The 26317-nt window shown below is 40.1% G+C and overlaps 1 protein-coding gene across 1 annotated transcript; it reads right to left on the bottom strand.

Moving 5' to 3' along the window:
• Positions 1 to 2671: 2671 nt before the first annotated feature.
• LOC145447871 (multicopper oxidase mco-like) lies at positions 2672 to 26317 on the bottom strand. The gene is made up of 14 exons (XM_080326136.1): positions 26035 to 26317; positions 21155 to 21339; positions 20987 to 21094; positions 19169 to 19300; positions 17363 to 17559; positions 13912 to 14043; positions 12587 to 12794; positions 10950 to 11203; positions 8950 to 9043; positions 7807 to 7933; positions 7572 to 7687; positions 6383 to 6488; positions 3084 to 3234; positions 2672 to 3015 (listed from the first exon to the last, which is right to left on the bottom strand). The coding sequence occupies exons 1-13, from the start codon at positions 26177 to 26179 to the stop codon at positions 3119 to 3121; spliced, it is 1920 nt and encodes a 639-aa protein (XP_080182262.1). The 5' UTR covers positions 26180 to 26317; the 3' UTR covers positions 2672 to 3015; positions 3084 to 3118.

The raw sequence follows: 26317 nt of genomic DNA on the forward strand, positions 1-26317 counted from the left end.
TTGATGTCTCTTTATGATTTTAGGGTTGTCGAAAATGTACCTGCTTCTCTTTTAATTACCTATGATAGTTTTGCCATGGGTCGCCAACTCAAAACGAGTCACGGGTCACTTTCCAAATTTCGTAGAAGCCGCGGGCAGTATGAATTCAATATCGATACAAAATAGGCAACACCGTTTAACAATTGCTTTTTTAACGTTTTACAGCAGTACAATGCCGTGTTCTCTAACATGGGCGACGGGCATAGTTAATACAAAATAAATGATATTTTATTAAATACAATAAACAATATCACGGTCATAAATTTCATTCTAGTTTGAAGTGTGAGCTGCGCACGACATCTGACAGACTTTTCAGCGACTAAGGAATCGATATTGAGATTATAGCTCGTGTCTCCACGGTACTTACTGGAAAACAATGTCCTCGTAAAACTTGATTTTGTGGGAAACCCGAAGTCGTTTTCTAAGCCTCTATGTCTTGGCATTGTCTGGGACATTGCACGTCAAGGCAATATGCACATCCATATTGGCTACTTCTTCCTCCACCACCGAATGCTATTACCATCGCCGAAGCTGCGTTGAGCACAGAAGATACCTATTTTGAACGACTACATCAACATTTTTATACTGAATTCAACTTCAGCATAAGCTTTTAAAGATATAAAATCGTGTCGCGGGCCGCAAAATATGAGCTCATGGACCGCATTTGACCCGTGGGCCGCGTATTGGTGACACCTCGCTATTGGTGACTGCGCATATTTCAGCTAAAATTATGCTGCATATATATACAGAGGTGGTCAGTAACGAATTACTTCTACTTTTTGGAAGTACTCAAGTAGTTTTTCTCTACTTCTGGTACTTACTCAAGTAGATCTGATTTTCTCTACTTCTACTTCTACTTCGTAATATTTTAAGGTCTACTTACTTACTTTTTGCTATTTTCAGTTTGTCAAGAAGTAGTCTAATCCCCCAATACGAAAGATAGCCTGAGGAATTTTGGGGCTGTTTTCACGGAGTTAACAACATTTAATATTCATAAAAGTCAAGTAAAGCGCAGAAATTTTGTTGCTCTTCGCGCGCAGTAGTTATCGAGTGACGAATATATTTTCAGGAAAGTATCAGTGAATATAATTTAGGTACCGGATTGCATGGTTCCCCTCGCACCGCATTGTCACCCATATCAAATATTTCATCACAGTAAATATGGGCCACCATATCGTTTGAAACTACCGTTTCGTAATCTAGCAATTACCAATCATATCGTAACCTAGCAGCCCATTACGTGTCTCGCTAATCTGGAAAATCCAGCTTTTTTGAACGTTGCACCTGTTTTAGCAGATCACCTTTAAAGCTTTATGGACAAAAGACATGAAATATAGTTTCCGCTTTTAGAAGTGGTATTTGTACTTCACTTTCAATTGCGAGTATCTTACTTTCAGTTCTAATTACTTTCAGTTCTTTTGTCTGCAGAACATACATGCTGACGCATAAAAGCAAGTGTAGTAATGCCTATATTTTCCGAAAATAAAGCTACACTAAATATAGCTTTTACGATCCACAATATTTGTTATTAACGTATAATAATCGCGCAAAGTGATGAAACCGTATCCGATAAAACTTCTACGTATTGCTCTTCGCCTAAACGTGGGGCCTTATAATATGGGGTAGGGTACCATGCCATGATATTCCCTAAAACGGAGTCTTCTAGCAAACAAGGGTTAGTATCGCATTTTCATATCAATATTATAATTGGCGTCCCATGATACGAAAAAATGCTTATTCTGACGAAAATTGATACCTCATGGGATACATCAATACGAATCAAGCTCTCTGCACCTTTCGCATAGCTCATTTCGCAGCTTTCGACAGTCCATGGGAACGAACTAAGACTGTTTTCAAAACTACTTACTTACTTGAGTAGATTTAAAGTCAGTCAATTCTACTTCTACTTCAAGTAGTTTTAGGTGGCTTGTTGAAGAAGTACTTCTACTCGTACTTGAGTAGATTTTTCGTGGCTACTTCTACTTTTAGTTGAGTAGCTTTCTTGAATACTTTGACCACCTCTGTATATATATATTTATCGCCCTTCCAGCTATTTGTCATACGCGTTCGACGGAAAACAGTTGACATACTGGGGGGCGGGGTGCTGGACTGTTCGGCGACTGAAGATTCGCTCCCCATCTCGAGACATGCGAAGCGGTAAAGTGCACTGCCAAAGAAACGGGGCTGAAAAGGCCGACCTCGTAAAATCTTGGCTCAATAGTTCCATCCCATATATATCGAGACCTTCTTGAATCCTGCTTCATGCTTGATTCTTTCCAACAACGCGAAAGGAGTGTTACAAAATTCTTGCTCATGGGTTTGTAGCCTATATATGTGTAAATCAAACAGCTCTCACAGGAAACGACAGCGAGCCGTTCTGGTAAGAAAGGCTTTATTCACTGGGTTATTAAAAGTTCCATCCCTCGTCCGTTGAATTTGTTCTGCTGCTCATTTTGATTAACTACTATATAGCGCTTACCGTAAACATTTAATAGATTCTGTAGCAGGCCTAAATGAAAATGCATAGCGTTTTATGTCACTTTACGACACAGCATACTGTCGAACCGTACCCAGGGATATGTGGAAGTTCGGATCAGGGCCTCAATGTCGAGAAAAGGATCTGCTTGTTGCATAAGAATGAGGACGTGTCTTTTTATCACATTTATTAGAGAATAACGTGGTGGGACATAGTATAGAACAGATCAAATATATCCGTTTGTGATCAATCATACACCGTATTTGACATTTGAGTTTGCGTGTTGCGATGAATGACCTTGGTTTGCATTTTGAAATTAGGTCGTTTGGCCTCAAACAAGGGTAAACGTAGATTCGCGAGTAGACTTCAAAATAATTATATTGGGAGAAGATAAATTTAAAATAATCATCCCATTACTGGACGTGCTCGGCTTGCAAGGACATGACATGGTATGAAACAGAAGATACGTTCGGGATAGGCCTCGGATTTGGAGCTTCAGTCTGGAATAAGATTTCGATTTGACATGATCGAACACCATCATCTCTCCTTCACGCTGGAAAAACCATACCTTTTAGAGCAAATTTTCAACCCTATTCAAGGAATTTATCCTTCAATTTCCTCAGCCAGAGTATACGCGCTGTTCGGCGGATATCGGTCTGTGAGGCGACAAGTTCCTGGATATGCTCCACCCGATTTCACATCGGCAGATGTGCTCTCTCCTGTAGACACAGGAGTTGACGAATTGAAAATTACCAGGTGTAACACTATATCATAGAGCTCCTTCGAATATGAGATGTAGTTCGTGGTCGAAGTCGCAAACGTTGAGAAAATACTGCATACGCTATAGCAGTGGTGCCGGATTATTGGCCAGCCTAGTCGTTTTTATGCGGTCAGTTGAAGTCTTGATGGTTCGACAATAAATGGATCAAAAACATGATGGGATGAAAAGCTGCACTGTTCATTATATCAGCTTGTAAATCAGAGTTTGACAACTCCACAATTTTCAGTATTTCCAAATTAGATTGGAATTAGAATGCCTGAATTCGCAAAAAACTTGGAAATTGAATTCAATTCCTAATTGGAAATAAAGACAACAAAACTTTAGTTCAGTTCGTGTCAAATCAGTCAAATGTCAAATGTCTGTACACATCGCGTGGTTCGTTTCCCGCTTAGCAGTTGTCTGTAGAAATTTCATGAACATGTTAGATTATAATTATAATTAGAGAACTACAATGATCCAATTATCAAGTTATCTGTAAGAACGTACCAGAGCTGTAAGGACTTGAGTCACGACTCGACTCGAGTCGCGATTTTCTGAAGACTCGACTCGACTCGAGTCATTTTCTCGAAATACGGAAATGACTCGGCTCGAAACGTGTCAGTCTGTGTATTGACTCGACTCGGACTCGAGTCATTGTGCATGACTTGAGTCTCAGACGACCAAGACCGACATTTCATTGTAATTTCGAAGAATAGTAAAGTAACCACACTGTTGGTATTTCGCCTATTGATACAGGTACTTGAAAATGCCACCAGAAACTGTTAAACGTGAGGAAAATTAGTATATTTTGAATGCGAACCATTCGATATCACCAAACAGAGTTATAAAAAGTGGTTTTAACAAGACTTTAACTCAAAATGAGCAGTCAACGCAATGTCTTGGACTCGGACTCGAGTTATAATATTATGACTCGGACTCGACCCTCTGCTCGCTGACTTGGACTCCAACTTTACTCGGTGGTGAATTAGAAACTATAAAAATGAGATTGACGTGTGAATCGGAGCCTAGTAACAAGGTTACAACCCTGGTACGAAATCTCAAAGCAAAACAAAAATGTTGTGCGCATATGCGCATAGGCATCGCATCAATCGATCGTATCATAGGATCGGATGTTTCTAATCCGCGCCAATAGCGACAAAATAAAATTATCCCAAAGTGGTCACTTGGCATGATCAGAAACGAAGTTCCTTTACATTACTTTACCCCAGGTATGCTTTGCCTATATACTTGAACTACGTTCTGAAATGGTTATTTTGTTAGACTACTTTCACTGCTACTTAACAGTTTTTTTTTATCAAAACTACTTACTTTTCACACTTTTAATTTCGTAAGTAGAAAGCAGTTTTTGGGTATGCTTACGTCACATTTTTTAGTTAAATTGTCACGACAACCGGGTGATACTGTGAAAAACATTTTGTCAGCATCCATTCTAGCCACCTTAGTCGAACTGCAGCTAAATGTTTTCCAAGAAAAGTACTATTCCATTAGTATATAGCAGCAATCGATCTCTGCGATATTGAGGTTACGCGTCATCGCTTCTTAACTCTTTGCTATATTAGTGGCACTATGGGTTGCATTTAAAACAAATTGCCTTTTTCAAACGTTGTATAATCATGCCATAGTTGTGTAAATACTTTGGAAATACATGTAGTCTGAGCCTACGGACGATTTGCAGCCAATAGAGTCGGCGCGTACGATATGGAATGGCTGGAACCCTCGAAATCTCGTCGGTTCGACAGTTATACCAAGTAGATATAGATCAGGGGTGGGCAAACTGTGGCTCGCGAGCGGCATGCGGTTCTTTGACACTTTGATTGCGGCTCTTTAATGATGATCATTTTGCTAGAGAGGTTTAACCTGATTATAAAGTGATGCATTCTATCACTTATTAACGATATGCGTATTGTTTTCGTGTTGCTTCTTTCTTTATGGCTTACGTTTGTAAATTTAGGGGTGGTGGCACTATCATGGTTAGAGCTTGGCAATTGAACTCTCGATTCGAGTTCACATAAAACCATTCCACCCGCAACGGTGGTGCGTGGTCGCCAATCAATTAGAAATCATTGTGTTCGACAATTAGCTTGATAAATTGATCAAGGTAGCGCAGGTTACGATCATTTCCGGACTAACAATGGTGAATACGACTCTTCCATTTGTATAGTAGAAGCTATAACAATAGCTGCGTAGTTTGGTCAAGAAAATGTCATTGAGAGATAATTTGAAGAAAGGAAATTATGATCAGGAAAACAGAACGCTTAAAACAGAGTGGGGGGAGTTTACATTCAGTGATAAACGTCATTACGAAACCAAACACCAACATTTTGCCACGAGTTATACGTAACGAAGACAGATTTCCGGAGTAGTAAAGACTACCAAGCTTCCTTAAGTGCTCAGCAGCACTTGAGGGAACTGGTCCACATTGCTTTGACGTCATATCAGCCTGATTTCAAACACCTCGTAGCCCAGCTGGAGACGCACGTTTTCACATCGCAATAATAAACTTCATTCGATAGCCTATACATTTCGTTGTGACGTAATAAATTCGTTTTTTTTACTTTTGTGATGTGGCTCATTTACAACTAAGATTTTTGATATGTGGCTCGCGCATGAAGCAGACCTGCCCACCCCTGATATAGATCTTTGGTTAGGAATGACTGTGGTAAAAATGCTGCTCAACGATGTAGTCCTGGTTGAAGACATTTTGGTCGGTTTACGATAGTGGTCTTTTCGTCGAAGGAGCCATTTTTACCCTATATTTTCAATTGTCAGTACTAATCCACTGTGGCGTCACAATTAAATATTCGTGACGTCAGGGCTAAAAACAACAGAAAACAACAACAAAGACACGTTTTAAACATGTTTGTTTTAAATTGTTTATTTTTGTTTTACATGTAACCCTGTGGCCCCTATTTCTTCAATGTCGCACTTTCTCGACAAGATCAAGGCAGATAATTAATTTTATATAGTTTTAGACCTATATTATGGAGAAACTGTGTCTTGCGAACCACGGCGGTTTAGTTACTTCAAGTATATGCGCAGTGCTTCTTCAGGGAATTTACAAGAATATAATAACTTATTATCATCACCTTCGTTTACAATCTTGGCGGCCATCATCATTCCCCTGTCTTCGTGTTGGAGAATGTGACAGTGAATTATGACATCGCCAACGTAATCCCTAGGGATGAAGCGTACCTAAAATATAAAAATTCGGTAAACAAAATACCTATCCATTGGTGTGTATCTGTAAGGACCGTAAAGTTGTTCAAACTACGGATAAGGACCTGCTGTGCATTATGTATGTGTACTTTTAAACGTTCATCTCCCTCTGAAATGGGAAATAATATTCTCGTGACCCTGGCACATCGAACACCGTGGCTGGGGAGATAGCGTAGTGCCACGTTGCACCGCTGCAGCCTGCAACACCCACGGGTTGCGAGTACGAATTTGCTACATGTCGACCTTGTTTCCCACTTTCCCTCGCGGCGCCCCTTAGCAGTCTAATTGCCACACTTATGTGCATCGGCACACCGAATGAGAACCACTGTTGTGGATTAGCGTTTCTGCGATCTAAGAATGGTCAGCTAAATGATGACATATTTCCTCTGTTACATTCCAGGGATTGCTGAATATTGAGTCATCAATCTTCAGCATGGAAATGTATGAATTTAAATATAATGTCAATAATCCATACATTTATTTGTCTTCATTAATTATCTGGCACCTGTTTGACGATTTATAACCAGAGGTGGTCGGTATAACGAAGTACTTGCACTGCTTACCCAAGCGGTTACGTTTTTGGAGTATTTCCCCTTTTACTTTAGTTTTTTGGACAAGTTGTATCACTTTTTTGAGCGAAATTGTCATAAAAACTGCGTGAAATAGTTCCTGTATCACGGTAACGGAATATATTTTGTAATGGCATTAGCTATTGTGCGTTAGACCAGTGCTCCGGTGATCTCGAGCGCTGATTAGTATTTAGTATGAGCATTGTCTCTATAGTTTATATACCTTGCCACTTCACTTTTCCTTTTTCCGATCAGCATTACTGCGGATTCTGTGTATCATGTGAACTTTGAGGTACATGTTTTGATAAAACGTTAAATGGATGTAACATGTCGAAAAAGGTTGAAGAGCACTGCGTTAGACTATACTGATATATCTTATTTTAGTTTAGTATTACATTAAAACTATTTTTTTATACAATAATAATGGAAACAGTATAATAATAATATGCTATATGTAAAAATATACATAGTATCAGTGTACTGTATATACCGTGACGTTCGTTAATGGCGGTATAAGAAGCGTATCCCGATAGTCACCGATTTGGGAGAGCCCAAGCTCGCCATCGATGACGGGGGGATATCTTTCCTCGCGTTCGACATTTATTTCTGCAAAATAAGACATTGCGTAATTTTGTACACGTATGATATTACATCCCTGATACCACCCCTGATATACGCGAGTGAATATACACCCATGCCAGCTAAGCGTATAGTACAAGTATCACCTGGATCAAATCCCGCATGTTGGTAGTAGCACTTGTCCGTCTGATCTTTCATGTCAACTAAGTACCAATTGCTTTCGTCATCTGTGGACAAGCCTATTCCGCCCGTGTAGTTGTTGTAGCTTATTACCTGGTATTGGGGGGAAATGTGACTTTGCGTTGCTGTATAACTATAAGGGCTGGACAAAATCTACCTATGAGTGATTTCATTTCGAATCAGCTACGAGACTTGGTCTAGTATAATTCTAGTTGCGTAATGAGAGCGGAATGTCAGCAATCTAATTTGTGAGATGGTTTCTAATTTAATGACTCTTATTTATTTAATTATACTTATTGCCTATATATTAGTAAATCACCGAACGGGGGTGCTGTTGTATGTATTATTGTTTTCAATCCATCAAAAATCCCTGTTGAATATAGTCAATGGCCATTTACATAGGGCACACAAGATATTGTAGTTATATCGATTTATAGGCTACCCGCTAATAGCACGGCTCACGTTAGGATCTTGTAAGGCACTGCTTGCGAACCTACAGCATCCGACAGCGGATTATTGCTGTTCTTGGAGTATATAATATACAGTATAATACTTATAATATGCAACTCGAAAGAGACGGTGTTCACATGGAATTGAGCTTGTATAGAAATGTTATTATTAACGCGAATACGAACCTTGAATTCCAACCACACGGTGTAGATATCGATACCAAATACCCTTAAAACCAGTGGTACCCCGCGTGGACGATTTTAAGAAACAAGGGGGTGATATTACCAGAGGGGTGATCGGGGGGGGTACAGGGGCGAATATGACACAACGTCGAGTGAGATATATTTAAATATAATTAAAACGGCCACAAAATGCACGGGTATATGGCTTATTCTTCATATTACGCGAAAGTTGACCCTAAAACAGGCCAACTCAACGGAAAGTAGATGCGTAAACCGGCTTTTCGAGCATCTACCCGGAAAATGACCTTCTTTAGTCAATTCACCAGCGATCGGAGTGAATAAATTTCCCGTTTATTTGTCCTCTAGTCCGGATCCGTAAATATGGGGGGAGGGTAAAAATGTGTGTCGAGCTTGATATGGGGGGAGGGGGGGATAAGTTGAAAAGGGTTGGGATGGGAACAAATGCTTTAAACTCACCTGAAAATGATTGACGTGCATATGTAACGGATGCGACCTGTTATCCGAATTCAGGAAACTCCATTCCTGCAGTTCGTTGAGTCTCATTCCGTACCTGAATTCGTCAAATAACAAACACTTTATTCAAAGCTATTTCGGTATCACCAGGGTTGTAATGACTCGAGTCAGACTCGAGTCACGATTTTTTGATGACTCGACTTGACTCGAGTCATTTTCTCAAAATACGGAAATGACTCGACTCGTCTCGAGTCAATTTGTGTATTGACTCGACTTGGACTCGAGTCATTGCGCATGACTCGAACCAAGTCATATGACTCGAGATTCAGCCGGCCAAGACCGACATTTCATTGTAATTTCGAAGAACAGTAAAGTAACCAATCTATTTGGATTACGTCTTTTGGTGCTGGTACTTGAAAATGCGACCAGAAACTGTTAGAAGTGAGGAAAATTAGTATATTATAAATGCGAACCATTTGATATCACCAAACAGAGCTATAAGAGTGGCTTTAACAAGACTTTAACTGGAAACTGAGCAGTCAACACAATGACATGGACTCGGACTCGAGTTATAATACCATGACTCGGACTCGAACCTCTGCTCGATGACTTGGACTCGGACTTGACTCGGTGGCGAATAGAAAATGACTCGACTTGACTCGAGTCAAAACCGTAAAAGTGAGAATGACTTGTGACTCGGAGCTTTGTGACTTGGTTACAACCCTGGGTATCACTTTACTTTAAAATTGACAGCATTGATATTTGAAAGAATTTAACCACCGCCCAGACTTCTGGCGCATGAAACACGAGTTAAGACAATAGCTGTCATAGCTATAAGACAAACAAACAGGTAAAATAATACCAAAGTAAAATACCAATATTACAGCAATGGATAAAGCTGAACTTTGGGTATACGAAAGTACTATTTATCCGATTTGCAGTCCACAGTACGGTGGAAATCAGATCAAGGCATCAAGTTCATTAGTCTGCAAACAGGATTGGTATCTCCCAATATACAGGCAGCATTGTTACAGCCAATCGCATCGCTTGAGAAGCCTAGCTACGAGTCAAATTTGATAGTCGATGTGTCATCCATTGGGCATACCCTAATTCACTAATAACTGCTTCACGTTTCAAGTTTCGCAGTATATTTTGGGCACGAAAACATCAAATGTTGGTTTAATAACGTGGTATTTTGAACAAAATATATACGATATAGACCTGAGGCAATTATTTTCAGGTTGTCTCATACATTCAAACTTGGACGTCTGGATAATTAATGTAGTGTAATTGGGATAATTGGAGAAGTGGTTCCCAACGTGGCGATATCGCCTCACAGTAGACGATTTTGGCAAGCAAGGGGGTGAAAATACCAAAGGAGGCTATTGGAGGGCAACGGGGGGCGAAAATGTTGGAACGTCTAGTGGGATATAATTAATTAACGCGGCCAAATAATGCACGCGAAGACGGCCTATTCTGCATATGACAAGCAAATTGACTGAAAAAAGGGTCAACTGCCCCGGAAAGTAGACGCGGAAAATGGTTTTCCGAAAACCTACTCCGAAAAATGACCTTTCTTTTTTAGTCAATTCGCCAGTGATCAGAGTTTAGTGAATACATTTGCAGTTTACATGCCCCGCTTTTCGGATCCGTAAATATGGGAGGGGCGAAAATTTGCTGCGGGCGTGATAAGGAGGGCGATGAGTCGAAAAAGGTTGAGAACCACTGAATTACAGTGAAATGCTACTAATCTAATTCTAATCTAATTGGTGGAATGTTTCTCTGCTGTAGTTCTAATTCTAACAAAAGAACCGTATAGTGTGAGCCGCGGGAGACTTGCTGTACAGGCGTCTGCCGTTCTCACGCCTACGAGATTGAACTCCGATTTGCTATGAACTGAGCTTGTCCAAGTTTTCGCGAATTCAGTGATGCGAGTTGTGATATAATATGGATAAAATGTGTAGCTATAAGTCTAATTCTAGTCTAATTAAAACAATACTAACCGGTATTTCACGGGATGGCTCCACTTTTCCCTGTTCAGTGTCTGAGACGGACCGAGTTCGACTGTAAAGCGAGCTTTTACTTCGGTTTCGTCTGCATTTTGCAAGTCCCTAAGGTACGGCGCCAGGGACGGCAGACTGGACGGAAATTTCTTTACAGATTCGGCGCCCGAAACTACCAACGTAGCGAGAACGTCATCGTATCGCTTGATAAGTCCGATGGAGGCGGCATTCGACTTGCGCGGATAGGAAGCGAGCTAGACGCGATAGAAATGTTCATTAGTCGCGGCCAGACTTGGACAACTAGATAATTCTAGTTGCCCAATTTGACTAATCAGAGAGAAATGCCGATAACGTAATTCTAATTTAATTTGTGAAATGGTTCCATGCTTTAATTTTAATTCTAATCGCAGTTCCGGTTTTCCTAAAAATGCTGCAAGGGAACTGTATAGTGCGAAACGTGCCGAGTTTGCTGTAGAGACATTTTCTATTTTCTTGCTTATGAGAATGGACTCTGCTTCGATACGAACCGAACTTGATTCAATGTCCAAGTGTTCGCGAAATCAGTGGTTCTAATTATAGTCTAATTTGGAAAAAACTGTGAAGCTATAATCCCAATTCTAGTTCAATACGGAAAAGCTTTTTAGGGCAGCCTATCAAGCATAATTCGAAGTCCAAAAGAAGACAAAAATTGTTCCGTAAATCAACATAAAGTAGAGTCTTTCGAGATTCACTCAACTCCCTATTATTATTATTATCTTCTTTATTCACACTAATTATTATCTTCTTTTTTCACAGTAAAACCGGTAAATGCACACATAATCCGGGGAGCAACCTGCCCCCTAAGGAAAATGGCTAGATTGGAGTAATATTTTTAAATTTTAGTAATACAGTCAAATTGTTATTCCTATATGCAATACATGAAGAGGTCGGATCACAGAATTGCGGTAGATAAAGAATTGGCAATGGCTGCAGAACAGAGGTAGAAGAGATGGTTGAAAATAAACAATCGAAAGTGTAATTTTAGTCCAGTGGTGCATTCAAGGCCTTCCGAAGAATATGCACAGTATAAAAAGTTTTCAGCGGCACTTATCACCTGTTGAGGTCTTGTGTGCCACTTACAACAACGCAAACAAATTCAGGAAAATTCAAGAAAAAGGCACTCAAGTGAAGCTACTACTAGAGAGAACAAATTCAACTACAACAGGCGATAGGGCGGGGTTAGATAACACATCAAATAGCGTGAAATGAATGTTGAGCTCGTCGCTCAGAAATCTGTGATGAAATTGATATTCCGGACATATAACAATGAAATGATACACCGTTTCTCCCTACAGATTAGTGTGTCGTCGCGGTGGAGTCAGAGTAATTTATATCCATTTTACACATTTTTAGAGAATTATATGTTTGCACATTTTAATTTTCTTTCAGACATATTTTGGAGATGGTTAGGCTTGAAACAATGAGACAAATATAATCAAGGCGAAGATATGATCGAAAACAATGAAAATTGTATACAAAAACCAGATTTCATTAGAATTTGAGAAATGGAACTTAAGATTTGAAAAATGGACACATGGTACTATAATTCAGCAGCGATGATGCATGGACAATGGACATCGAAAAATTGTGGGCCTCACCTTGTACGTGCCCGGAGTGTCACATTTCACGAGCCAGTCGGCCTTTGCACCAGCCACCAATAAAGTTTGCCCGCCGCGCAATATACGAGGCTTGGGCAGGTAAATGCCGTCAAGCGCTATCTCTCGGATCTCACATTTAGAAGTTGGGTTGCCAGCTCCATCGGCAATGTAGAGCTCGAGAGTGTGTTGGCCGCCAGCGTTAACCATTCTGAAAATTAGCAGTAAGCCAAATCAATGAAATAATACGAATTGTTGTCACCTTAAGCGTTGAAACTTCATCGAAATATCATCAAGACATTTCAAGTCATCGATAAGTGTCAGATGTGGAATTGTATACCATACGTTAGTACAGGCTATGTAAGCAACTATTCGAGTTACAGCGAGACTCAAAAACGCAACATATGTTTGCAGTTCATTCTATGTTAGTATGTAACGCGGCGAGTTGATGATACATTACTTGAAGTCAAGTGAATAGGGCAGTGGCGATGCGTCCTGCCGGTCAGCGATTAAACAATAGCCTAAATTACAAAATGCTTATTAATAAAATTACTTTTTCCATCCCAGACGCTCACTATATCCATGACGATCGCGTATGATTCAAGTGTTGTTTGAAGCCTTACAATCCCACGCGGTCATCAAAGAGCTACTACTATTTTTTCAAAGCACAGTATATATAATCCACATGCCTTAGTTATTCAAGTGGTCCAGATTTGTGAATTCTTTTGACTACTATTTCAAGAGTTTTCGAAGCAAAACTGCTGAGAATTTAGACTTTAGATAACATCAGCCAAAACGTTGAATTTAGATAAATTTTAACGAATTTTAGAAATTAAAACTTTAAAACTACCAGACGATGTGGCTCCTTATTATCGGTAAAAAAATTTAATCGCAGCATATATTTGTGATACCTGACACCATTAGTCACTTTGCGTTACCCAGGAATATGTATCATGGAATTTTGAACGCGGCCACGAGTTAATGACTATAATGAAAGCCTCCGTCTCCACACTCTAAACTACTTCGCCAATCTATTTCTCTGGGTAATTATCGGATCGTCTGCTTCCTACTTCTACTGCTAGAAATTTTCACATATCACAAAAACAGCTTATTCTACTTGTTATGGATCTTCTTCCTGCTTATACTCGTCAAAAAGTATTTCTGTCAACCGAAGTACCATGCGTAGAGCTTCATTTTATGCGGTCATAGTTAATAGTGCTGATGCGCTAAATCGATAAATATATCTACAGTCATTAGAAATCGCAAACGTCCGACAAAACTTAGCAACACGTGCACCTTTCCCACAGACTATGCGTAAACTGTATTACCGGAATCTGTATATTTGCGAAGTTGTCATTCCCAAACTCGGTTGCAGCTGTCCGTTGGTGATGAAGTAGTTAACATTGCGTGAAAGCCAGTCCACTAATGTTGTGTTGCCTGATGAAATCTTCTCGAAATTCCTGAATATGGCATTTATGGGCTTGTTTAATCGAAATATGTAGACTCTTGATTATTCATATTGAAATAAACCCGAATATTGGAGTTAAGCCGGGTTTATATCAATGTGAATAATCAATATGTAGCCTATAGAGCAGTGGTCGGGAACCTTTTTGGGCCGAAGAGCCATATTGACCCAATATTTTCAAATTTAAATCCCAAAGAGCCATAAATGTCAATCAACTATTACGCCACAATTACGATGACGTGACGTAGGCTATTGGCAGCACTAATGCATGGAGCATAGAATTCGTAGTGTGTGCCATATTTTCTCTGCTCGCATGCGTATGGAGGCAAACATGGTCACTACAGCAGTACACACATTGAAACCTTCAATGATTATTGGTATTTTCTTTGATGTTCATGAATGACCAGATTTTAAACATTTTTACTCCCAACATCAAGCAAATTTCAAAATTTATTGTTCGAAAATAAAGCGCGAAAGGCGAAGTAATGCATAGGTGAGGCACAGACCAGCCAAGTCTCACCTGCGAAAGCGCAACTCATCTTAAATAGCTTCGAATTTATAATTACTGATATTAATCGAATGTAATTGTCGCACTGCTTCCGAATATCTGAATATTGATAAACTTCTCCAGTATTCGGCTAATAAAACTTCACATTTAAACGCTGTATACCAGAAAACTATTTACCAATCAAGAACATGGATAGCTACGGCGTTGTTCTTTATTTTAATTTCTAATTTTGAATGTCACTTCCAAGGCAGTTCAATTTCTCGGCGTAGATCACGAAATAAATTTAAATTTGAAAACCGCATTAGCATTCAAGCGTCGCCATGTCTGCTATTCTCTTTGATCAACCCAAAATTTCGAGGCGCGCGATGTCGGGTAAATCGAATGTGCGAGTGATGTTAGTCGTCGCCACGGCAGCAACTTGAAAATTTGAGGATTTTGAAAAGGGGGAAACGAGACGCTAACCCTGTCTACCCACCCCACTGTCTTGAGCTCTCAAAGACATGTTTAGGCTGCCACGAAAACAATTATTCTGGACGTATTGAAAATTTACTAACAAGTTGATAAATTTACTAACATATTGATAAATTTATTAAAAAATTTAAAATTTGTTGAAGAGCCATATCTTATACCCAAAAGAGCCATATATGGCTCGCGAGCCATGGGTTCCCGACCACTGCTATAGAGGCTTAGAATTGCGATGATAGTTGACACGCGACGAATTGGTTTCCGTGGCTTCAGAACCTTCAATGGTATATGCTGGCATGCGAACAAATGTTCCTGCATACCATTTCCATTTCAAGTCTTAATTCGACCATGCTCGATTAAACATTAATATTTAGTACGCCGTGACTCGATTAATTCTGATATTATATTTGACTTGACACGCACATTTTTCAAATTAAGTGTGTTCAGAACAGACTTGGAAAACTACATAATTCTGGTTGTAGGCATTAGGGATGGTGTGAACGTGAGGTTCAAGTTCGCGTTCTGTGTGTGAACCTCGGAAATTGAGAGGTTCACGTTCACAAACGAACCTTGGTAGGTTCTGTGAACCTTTTACACATTTCTTGAAATTTATTGCATTTCTACTGCGGGCCACTGTATGCATGGCGGTGACAGTATAAAAAAAATCAACACTAAACGAGCATGCACCTTGACAATCTCAAAAATATTACTTGCTTTGTTAGTTTGTTCGAAATATCCAGCTTTCCGTTTGTGAATATGTAGTGACTCTCTGCTGTGAGCTTGACCCGCAATCACACAACATCATGAGTGAAATACACTGCATGTAGGTAGTCAGCGAATGATGCTCATTCAACCAATCAATGAACTTGATATAGTTGCCTGATGTATAAAATCTAGCAGGCGTACGGGGTCAATATTGATTTTATATGTTTGTTGTATCATAAAAACAAAATCCGTGTGATAGGGGTGTCGGCTAATGCTGTAAAACTTGTTTAAGGGGTGATATGGGTAACAAGTACAGAAATCCGTTTTACACTCTGCTTGATATCAACGTATAGCAATTAGCAACACTCAGACGCCGAATCATTCTCCGGTCTGGCCTAGGCCGTTAAGGCGTAAGCTTATGTTCCCTTGCTTATATTCCCTTCCTCGTCGAAGTTGTTGGCAAAGCGACGACAGATAGTGATTTCGTGGGATTATTATATCATTTGATTGCCCCAGTTGATACATTTGGCGACGTTCAAAACGTCAATATGTACTTCAGCATTGTGGCATTATGTGGCCCGAGCTGTCGCCTGGTATCGTGTACATTATTATAGGTAGGGCTGGGCAAAATCGAGTACCTGAGTGATTCGATTCTGAATCACGTAATATGCTTCGAGTCGAGTCGAGTAATCGAGCATCTTTCCTTATGACGTCATAACAGAATGTAATACTTCAAAGATCAAATATGTACCGTTTATGCCACAACCAACAATATAATGCCTGTTAACCATCTCATAAATAAAAGATACTTTGCTATTTTTTCGACCATACCGAATTCATTCCACTTTGTAATAATGTTGAGGGATAATCATGACTTCGGAAATGTGCTACATCCAGTAACCTTCGTAATTTTGTAATAATGTTTCGTATGCTACGATACCGCCAATCAAGGTTTCAAGGCTTCAACAGTGAAAGTTAGTATCGAAACTATAATTCTCGTTGATAAATTAACTGTCAGTGGTGAGAAGCGTACAATTTCAGTACTCGTAAAAATCGGCTTATGCTACTACTCGACTCGAATCATTAAAATTAATACTCGATTCAGATTCGAGTACTCGAATCATTGTGCCCAGCCCTAATTATAGGCTATCCCTTCACTGAAATGTAGGGTTGGAATTAGCAATATGACGTCACGTGACGTCATGAGGTTCACGTTCGCGTTCACACAGAACCCTTCAAAAAGGTTCGCGTTCACACGAACCTGAACCTTTCAGAGGTTCACACCATCCTACTAGGCATATAATTAGTCTAGTTGGAGCGAAATGCCGGTAATCTAATTCCAATCGAATGCCTGTTTTCCCTGAAAATGCTACATTAGAACTCTATAGTTCGAAACGAGTCAAGGTTGGTGTACAGACATTTGGCATTCTCGTGAGAATGAACTCTCGTTTGATATGAACTTAACTTGATTTTTGTTGTAATTCTAATTTGGAATTTATTTCAATTTCCAAGTTTCTGCGAATTAAGGGATTGTAATTCTAATCTGTGTAGCTATATTTCTAATTCTAAACTAATTTGGAAAAACTTCAGAGTTGTCATTCACCAAACAATCATTTAATTACAGAATACAACCTACCTGAATCCCACGTAATCGTGCATGGTTCTTTGTAATTCCCAAAACGCCATTTCATCGTCGACGTACATTAATGAATCTTGGAAAAAGAGCTGAATATCATTCTCGCAGTGGCTTGGACAGGACGCAGCGTTCAGCTCGGGTGGCATGTCGCTTGGATCGTCCTCAACGATTATCATCCCTGCCAAGCCGCTTTGGACCTGAGGTGTTCAGAATATGGACTTAATAAACGGACGCCATCTTTGACCAGACTTGTACAAACTACCAATTTAGTTATAGTTGACTGTGAACCAACTGGTGTTTTTCTGAGTAGCTCTACTTCTAGTTCGGTAGATGCGCATTTTAAAATGAATGTAGTTGCCGAACTAGAAAACTGCTCTCGTCGTTTGGCGTGAATAGTCACAATGCCCCGGTAATCACATAATTCGGTCATTGACATTTTTGCATGCTTGGCTGGTGATATCGGCTGTGACGGCTTGCTAACTTATGGGGGATCAGTAATATTCCGTCGGTTAGTAATCTACCCGGAGATCATAAAGTTAGCTGATTTAGCAGAATGGTCATCATGTGATTACAAACTGCTAATCGCAACACATAAAGTTGCAAAAGGTTACGCGAGATGATTACTTTAGGTGTCCCGAGTTTTTAATCAAGTGGTGTTTTCTGTTGCATCACAATGCAAAAACGCGTTACTGGTTGTCAGTTGTTAATTTGTTGAATGAAACGGCAGCCTGCTGATAAAGATACTGCAACTGTAACGGGTAGAAATAATTATTATTATCATCATCGCGAAATGAAAGTGGTGTGTAATCAGTACGGTACAACGAAGAAACGGATTTTAGAATATTGATATCCCTCTGCAATGGTGGGTACATAATTCGTTGATTGCTTAGTGAAGCCATTACCTAGGCTAAGAGGCAATCGTCACGGTCGTTATCGGAAATATTTGCGCGTATGAACGGTACGCAGTGTGCGCAATTTATCTATAGTTTGTTCCGGTTTGTTAAATCATGAGATTAAAAATATATTTATGCGCTGCGATCAACAGGTTTCCTTAATCCTTGGTTGTTAAATTCTGATGAACACGATAATCGACTTCATTGATAATCCAACTTCAAGATCCCCGCCCTTGGAGTGGGTTTTGATCGGAGATAGTCTGGCTGGGAGCGTCACTGGAGATGGTCGTACATGAGAATGTCCAGCAGTTTGAGATGGAGTAGTACGTAGTAGTATGAACCAGAGCATAGTACAGTAGGGAGTGGTCAGGAAATGATAAGGCTACTGGGTTGTGTGCAATAGGTTAAATAATTTTATGTGGGTTACTGTTTGTGTAATTATGTTATATGACTATATCAATATACGCATAAAACCATACGGAATTGTGTTACTGATGTGGGCAATCACGAAAATACGGGATCTTGAACCCAGAAATAAAACGACGTTTCTGTTAGTTTTTGGTATCCCGCATCATGGATACCGGTCGTTGTTGTTGAATGATGTTCTGGGAGCCATTGCTAGCTCGGAGTCATCACAACTAATAGTGGCATACCCCTCACATTTCAAACTCGAAACCCAGTCATTTTATAATACGGATTCCATCTCCTATTTTCCTTTATAACTCATTTGCAATTCAGTAAACTAATGTAGCTATCGTGTTCGCACCTGTGGGTTTTTAAAGGTCGTTAGTTATAGCTGTAGTTGCGAATGTTGAACAGTGAGTCAAGCTCTAGAGCTGCGCATTTTGAAATCCAGTAGTTTGTACAAGTCTGCCGTTGGCGCATGAACTGATATAATGATAATGAAACGCACCTGAAATCCCGCGGCTTCATGGTGGTGGGCATGATAGTACAGAGTACCGGCCGCGTGATGCGGGTGAATCTGGTATACGTACTGATACTTCGAACCAGGCTCAACGGATACAAGGACGTTGTCTTGCGGGTCCTGCGTTTCGGAAATCGACAGAGGTGATTATTGGTTAAGGTGGTCGGCGTTGCTGCATACACACACATGCTACGTCCTGGTCTTCGTGTAGAGGCGATAAATCCGATAATAATTATCTACTCACAGGGTGGTATATTGATTAAACCAATGCAAACAAGAAATTAAAACTCAAAGAGCAAACCCAACCCTTATCTGAAGTAATTATGCCAACTTGGGCTTTATTTCCATGAATGTTTCACCTTTATTATTGATTCGAGAGTGGAAGAGGGTAAGGCTGTCATATTATTAGTAAAAAGTACCGATCCGACTCCGGCCATATCAGAAAAAGTACTGATCCAGGTCCGAACCGGCTCCGTCCAAAAATGAGAATATCCGGCCCGATATCCAATCCGGCTCCGCTCCATGCTCCGCCATATAAGACAGGCGATCACTATCCAGAGTGCAGTTAATCAAAGACCAGTGTATATGTAGATAATAGAACACGGGTAATATACCAATAAGATACAAACAGCACCAACGTAACTGCACGAACATAACACTCAAGTAGAAGTAGTGATTTCCAAGACATGTCAAATCTATTTCAAGGGGTAGTAAAAAAATGGAAGGTCGGAAGCTTTTAGATTTCCAAAAAAGTAGATTTGGTCAAGGGATCGCACACTTTTAGAGGGTAATCGGAGGGGGTTACCTCCGGAATTGAAATACTTGTCTTCGCGACAACCGCATACTGATTGACCACAGTATTAAATACAGGTACAATGTTCGAAAATATATTCAGTTACCCTGGCACGGTCCAAACTGAGGCTATTTAAGGATTTTTTTACGCCAGGGGTCACCAACGAGGTGCCCGCGGGCTTCCGGTAGCCCTCGAGAACCATGAGTCGCGGTCGCAGTAACAAATAGTTAAATGACAGATTTTTAAGTCGAAGCGGAGAAGGGTTTCATATGAGCAGCAATTGAACATGGGTTAGTCGACCCTAACGAATATATGAACGCAGTTTTCGATCGAGCCGTTGCTCGTCTTCGCTCACGCGGAGGCTTAACGCGAATTTAGTTAATATTCACGAGATTCGACGCGGAGATTGGCGCGCATTGCGGCAACGCTGCTGAGCCATGAGACGCTGGTGTGAGTCCCGGTGAGTGATACGTTTCTGTTCTTGGTAAGGGGCGAAAACCCAGCCCAGTGCTTTGAAGTGAAGAAATCCAACTGAGCCCGGATAAACGACGGGAGTAACTGGTAGCCCGTCGCATTAATCAGTACCCAAGAAGTAACTCTCGGTTTCAAAAAGGTTGGGGACCCCTGTTTACACAAACTGTAAAAATTATGTAGTTTTGGCTAAACCTGTTCGAGTAGTAGCGGAATTAGATTAAAAGTGAGTAAGTATATAGCGCATGCAGGCAAGACCTGATTGATCACAGATCTATCGGCAGCTCATAAACTATGATAATTTGGAGATTATTAGTATCGCGTCCTATAATCTATACTATATTATCTTGTGTAATTTCAATTTCGAATTATGTATACTGCACAGGATGTATTTATCTAATTGAACTGAATTGACATCAACGAATCAGCAGCATTCTCTGGATAACGAATAACTTGGCGTGTTTTTAATATATCCGAGTAAAATAATGATATGTTTGGTTTATAGCGATAGTCATTATACGACTAAGAATACATTGCTATACCTGTGCACTGATGTGAAGGCCGTGCGTGTGAATATTGGTCGTGTTCGGGTGGTTTCTTTGATTCAACCCCACCCCGAGTTCATTCCCAACCGGTGAGAGATTGTTTTTCTGAATTCAAATACCCATTTCACGTCGAGGAATTCCAGACAGATTCGTGAAAGCCAATACCAAGTTCAACGTTAACACATCTCCTCTCCTTACTGTGATTGTAGGACCAGGTATGCCACCGTTGTATAGTCGCCTCTTCAATTGAAGCCAGTCGAAGGTAATGGTGCCGATGTCAACAGTCAGATTCACTGTCCAGGGCCGGCCCGGGCTTGTCAGTTGCACAGGCTTCGCGTATGCCGCTCCCTCTGATGGACAATGATTTTATTTAACACATAAATACAATTACGGTTGCACTTAAAACAAAAATCAATTTAAAACAAACTTGTTCAAAACATTCTTTTGTAGGCCATGACGCCAGGAATATTCAATTGTGACGTCATAGTGGAGTGGCATTGACTATTGAAAATTTAGGGTAAATATAGCTCCTGTGATGAAATATCAACGTACTATAGCAGTTGAACCGACTATTTTAAGGTTTCCAACAATCCCATATCGTATACGTCGGCAATACCGGGTGATAATCGTCCGTAGGCTCATACAACATATCATGTTTTTGGAAAGTATTTACACCCGGGGTCACCAACCTTTTTGCCACCAAGACCTACTTCTTGGGTACTGATTGAAGAGAGGGCTACCATTTACTCCCGTCGTTTACCCGTACCAGACTGAATTTCCGCTTTGATATTGATAGCACTGGGCAGGAATCACATTGCGGTAAGACTTCTTCTAAGAGAGTCTTTTAAATCAAAACATCTCATTTTAACTATAGCTAGCCACTAAGATTTTTTAAAGAAATCATGAATTACTTCGCACCATGTTGATATTAATTATACAACAACAGTCAACTCAAATTTTAAAATAAATCATGTCAGACTTAAGACTGGACATCATGTTATTTGTTTCTATATCAGTCAGTGAGAAGTATAGGGTTGCATTTAAAACAAATTGTTGTTCAAAACACTGTTTAAAACATGTTTTTTTTCAAGTTGTATAATTGTGCTGCAATTGTGTTAATACTTTCCAAAAAAGATCTTGTATGAGCCTACGGACAATTGCCACATGATAAAGCCAACGTATACGATATGGGATGGTTGGAACCCTCAAAATAGTCCGTTCAACAGCTATAGTACGTAGATATTTCGTCGAAGGAGCTATAATTAGCCTATATTTTCAATTGTCCATGTCAATCCACAATGACTTCACAATTGAATATTCGTGACGTCATGCCTTTAAAAAATACAAAAAATAGAACATGTTTTAAACAAGGGCCTTGTTTTAAACATGTTTGTTTTAAATTGGTTTTTGTTTTAAATGCATAACCCTGGTGGGAAGCCTGGCATTGCAAGCAATCAACTAGTGCGCTGTACTCTGGTATGTAACTTGACGCTGCAACTCTGAGTGAGTGTTCCAGATGTGCATTAGTGAGGCGTGTTCTGTGTTTTGTTTTTGATGAAGTTCACAACGATTAGTTGAACCAAACACGCTAGCAACCTTCATAGCTGCTGCGCATTCACCAATGTATTTTTCCGTGTCAACAAGGCACCAAAAGTTTGCTGCAGCCTGTGGGGCTTCAAGGTGGAGGTCATTTTGCAGTGTTACAATTTCAATCACCAACTGTTCAGCACCCAGACATGACAGATTTCATTATACCGGACAGCAGCAACGGTTACAGAAAGTTATAAACATGGTACTAAACTGCGTTGAGTGTAAAATAAACAAGCTGTGTCAAAAGATGCAATACGTAATGGGCATACAGATTTTGAAAGTCTGCTAGTACTTCACGGTTTTCTGCTACCGAATAGTAATGTTGTTTAATACTTTGGCACTGTCCTGGACTTCGAGCTACCATAACGCAACCCCCTGCCATTTCAAGAAGACCGTGGATGGCATTCCGTCATGTCGCCTGTATATAGGCAGTGCTCAGTATCCTACGTCTTCGATATCTTGTGATTCTATTACCTGTTGATATATTATTAATTGTAATTGAGGTTATTTGATATCATCATTTTAAGAGTTTATAGATCTGTATTGTTATTTGTAAGTTACATGTTAGTGTGATTTAAGCAGGAATAGCTAAATCAATCAATCTATATATTTAAAATCTCACTGGTAATAATCTGACGAATATTGGTAAATGCTGCTATTCAATCTATTTTTAGAACAGGCTCGCGGATTACTCACCTGGTCCTCGCGGGCTATCTGGGGCCCACGGGCACCGCATTGGTGACCCCTGATTTACATAATTATGGCATAATTATACAACTACAAAAAACTTTTTTTTAAAGGCCTTTGTTCAAAACATCGCTTAAAACATGTTTTAACAAAGTGTTTTAAACAACAATTTGTTTTAAATGCAACCATAAATACAATGCGAAATGGAATAATTCTGTGATTTGCATAAATCTAGCTAATGACCGCCGAGCACAAATGGTTACAAAGGTCGAGTGAAGAGTGATTCTTGGTAACAAACCTGAATATACTACAAAATTGCGTTCATAATGAGGTCTACAGTGTGTTCATGCCGGCGCTATGCAAATTTTTCGTGACACTCGATAGGATGTGCTCTATCTAAGCTTAAGTTTCATCGAATTAGTGTAATACTAGCGCCAAAAAGTCACAGAGAAGGTCGTTAATCAACGCAGCAGCATGCAAATCGCTACGTTAGCTGAAATAAAACTAACACGACGCAATTGCAGTGACTTCGATGGGGCACTGTTTCTGCATATTGCGCTCGTGTGTACAAGAGAATTTCAAGAGATCGCATACAATGCTTTCACCGTATAAAGTTCTGTTACAGCACGCAACTGTTCGATTGCTCTGTACTTGTTCAATACACCCACTTCGGTCAAAATGAAAACGCCGATATTTTACCTATTTCATTTAACTGAGTTGCAATCAACGTAAATTCAATCAACGAATGTATTTATTCGCACTTGCAACGACTTGGGTGCTTGTCTTAGCGCACTGGGCTGCTAATTTGATGAGTCCTCAAATTACAGTTTATTTGAAAGCGTGGAACGCATTTTGACAGCATTCATTTCCTTCGGAAATCCATCTTATCAGAAAGCAGCCAAAAGATTCATACGAAAAGTACTAGTCCAATAATGGATCTCTGTGATAACGCAATGACGCGTCGTCGCTACTTAACCCTTAGCAAAATTTCTGACATTTTAGATCTTTATTAGCCGATATGATGAAGGTACGACGTCTTACGATGCCACCACGATTTAGTTACGGACGACGCAAAACCGACGACATAAAAGGGTTGATCCCGGTACCGATAATAAGCTTATTACGTTAAAAACTAAATTGTTATAATGATTGGTCATCATATACTTTCGAGAATGTGATGGTTGCGAATCGCTGCTTACTGGAGGCAAACACAATACAATCAAACAAAAACAAATCATCATCCAAGCCAATACTATGTATGTATAATTGTATATTGTATATTCCCGCCCTCTGTAGTTTGCAGGTTTGTGATGCGCCGCAGCGGGCAAAGCAAAATAGACCGGGGAAACATATTGTAACGCATTTGCCCGTCGGCTCTTGTATTTATACCGGCTGCGCTGGAGCATAGTCGGACAACCAGAAAAACTTCAGTATTTCCAAATTAGATCGGGAGTAGAATCATAGCTACACAGTTCATTTCAAATTATATTCGAATTAGAATTACTGAATTCGTACAAACTTTGGAATTGAAATTTATTCTGAATTAGTAGGAAATACAACAGTTTAGAATTAATATTAGAGCATGCAAACATTTCACATATTAGATTAGAATTAGATTACAGGCATTTCGCTATGGCCTAGTTCAGTGGTTCCCAACCGGGGGGGAATTCCCCACTTTGGGGGAATTTTGAAATTTTTAGGGGGGAGTCTGGCTTAATTTGATACACTGGGTTCAAAAGGTTTTTTAGATTTTTATGGTATAGAACTGTTAAGTAGAAATTAGTTCTTTACATTTGTCTGTTTCTTTGGCGGATTTCAAGCTAGGTTTATGTTTAAATGCTGTCCGTAGCCATTACACCCCCTGATAAAGTGAGGCTCACGAGACGATTTCGATGGGTCCGCGAGAGCCTCTCGACCAAATTGCTACTAAGCAGGAAAACGTCAAGCCGAATTCAGCACAAGGCCGCTAGTGAAATTGTTTAACTTTTTAAGCCAACGTATGAGCTAACGTGAAAAACACACCGCACCAAATTCATCGATTCAACTCAAGTCCATAGCAAGCGGACTGAGTGATTTATTTTTCGTCAGCGGCTACCCGATCGGTCAAAAACAGGTCATATTTGACTGTACTTTACCAAAGTTTAGTACGGTCCGCATTCGCATATCTGAATATGTTTAGCCATTAATTGCTCAGTCAACACATGGTTGCGCGTTAAAAAGCACATTTTTTTAGTCACAGGCAACTTTTTCATAGGGGGGGGGGGGTTAGCTCAAATGCCGGCCAAGGGGGGCACGAGACGAAGAAGGTTGGGAACCACTGGCCTAGTTAGACAATTAGAATTATCTAGTTGAATCACCAGTAGTAGAAGTGAATTGTCTTTGTCCAAAGCTGCAATGGAGTGTGTGCCGTAGGGTACTTCCTGGCCTAGACGGGAACCTGGATTCAATTCTGTACCAAAATGCTGTTGGCATAATTTGCAATGCCACAAATACCCAACACGAATTTGGATTATTGATTAGGTTGCATATTGTTGGGGGATATCGTGCGTAGTGAGCGCCGTTCCGCGATCACGAGAATATAACCAGAAGAGAGGGTCACTTTATCACTGTGACTTAAGCGGGAAATACCCTGAAGCCTGCATGCCAAGATCATCCTCTTTGCCATTTATCAACATTGATACAAGTTGTTCGGACTAATTTGATCCTATCGGTGCAGACCTATCCATATCCATGTAATAATCAACATCGGCAAAGCTACTCATACTCACGTCCAAGTTTGTCTGCGCAAGGATACGTCATGCTACATTCCGGGCTCATTTCAGCGTCCACAAATGTTAACATCAACATCACAACCCACAAACTATGCTTGCCAGTCTTCTTGTCGCACCTTGGCGCACTACTTGCTAAATTCATCCCGTCCTATATATTCCGAATTGGTCGCGACTCGGAAAGATTCGAGTATTTTAATCTGAATCGAGTACTAATAGTAATGATTCGAGTCGAACAGTGAGTGATGAAGTTTCCTAGAAATGGAATTGTTCACCAAGTGTT

The sequence above is a fragment of the Botryllus schlosseri genome, chromosome 10 (assembly GCF_051294905.1).
Source record: "Botryllus schlosseri isolate E-star chromosome 10, Bs_hap1, whole genome shotgun sequence".
Taxonomy (NCBI): Eukaryota; Metazoa; Chordata; class Ascidiacea; order Stolidobranchia; family Styelidae; genus Botryllus; species Botryllus schlosseri.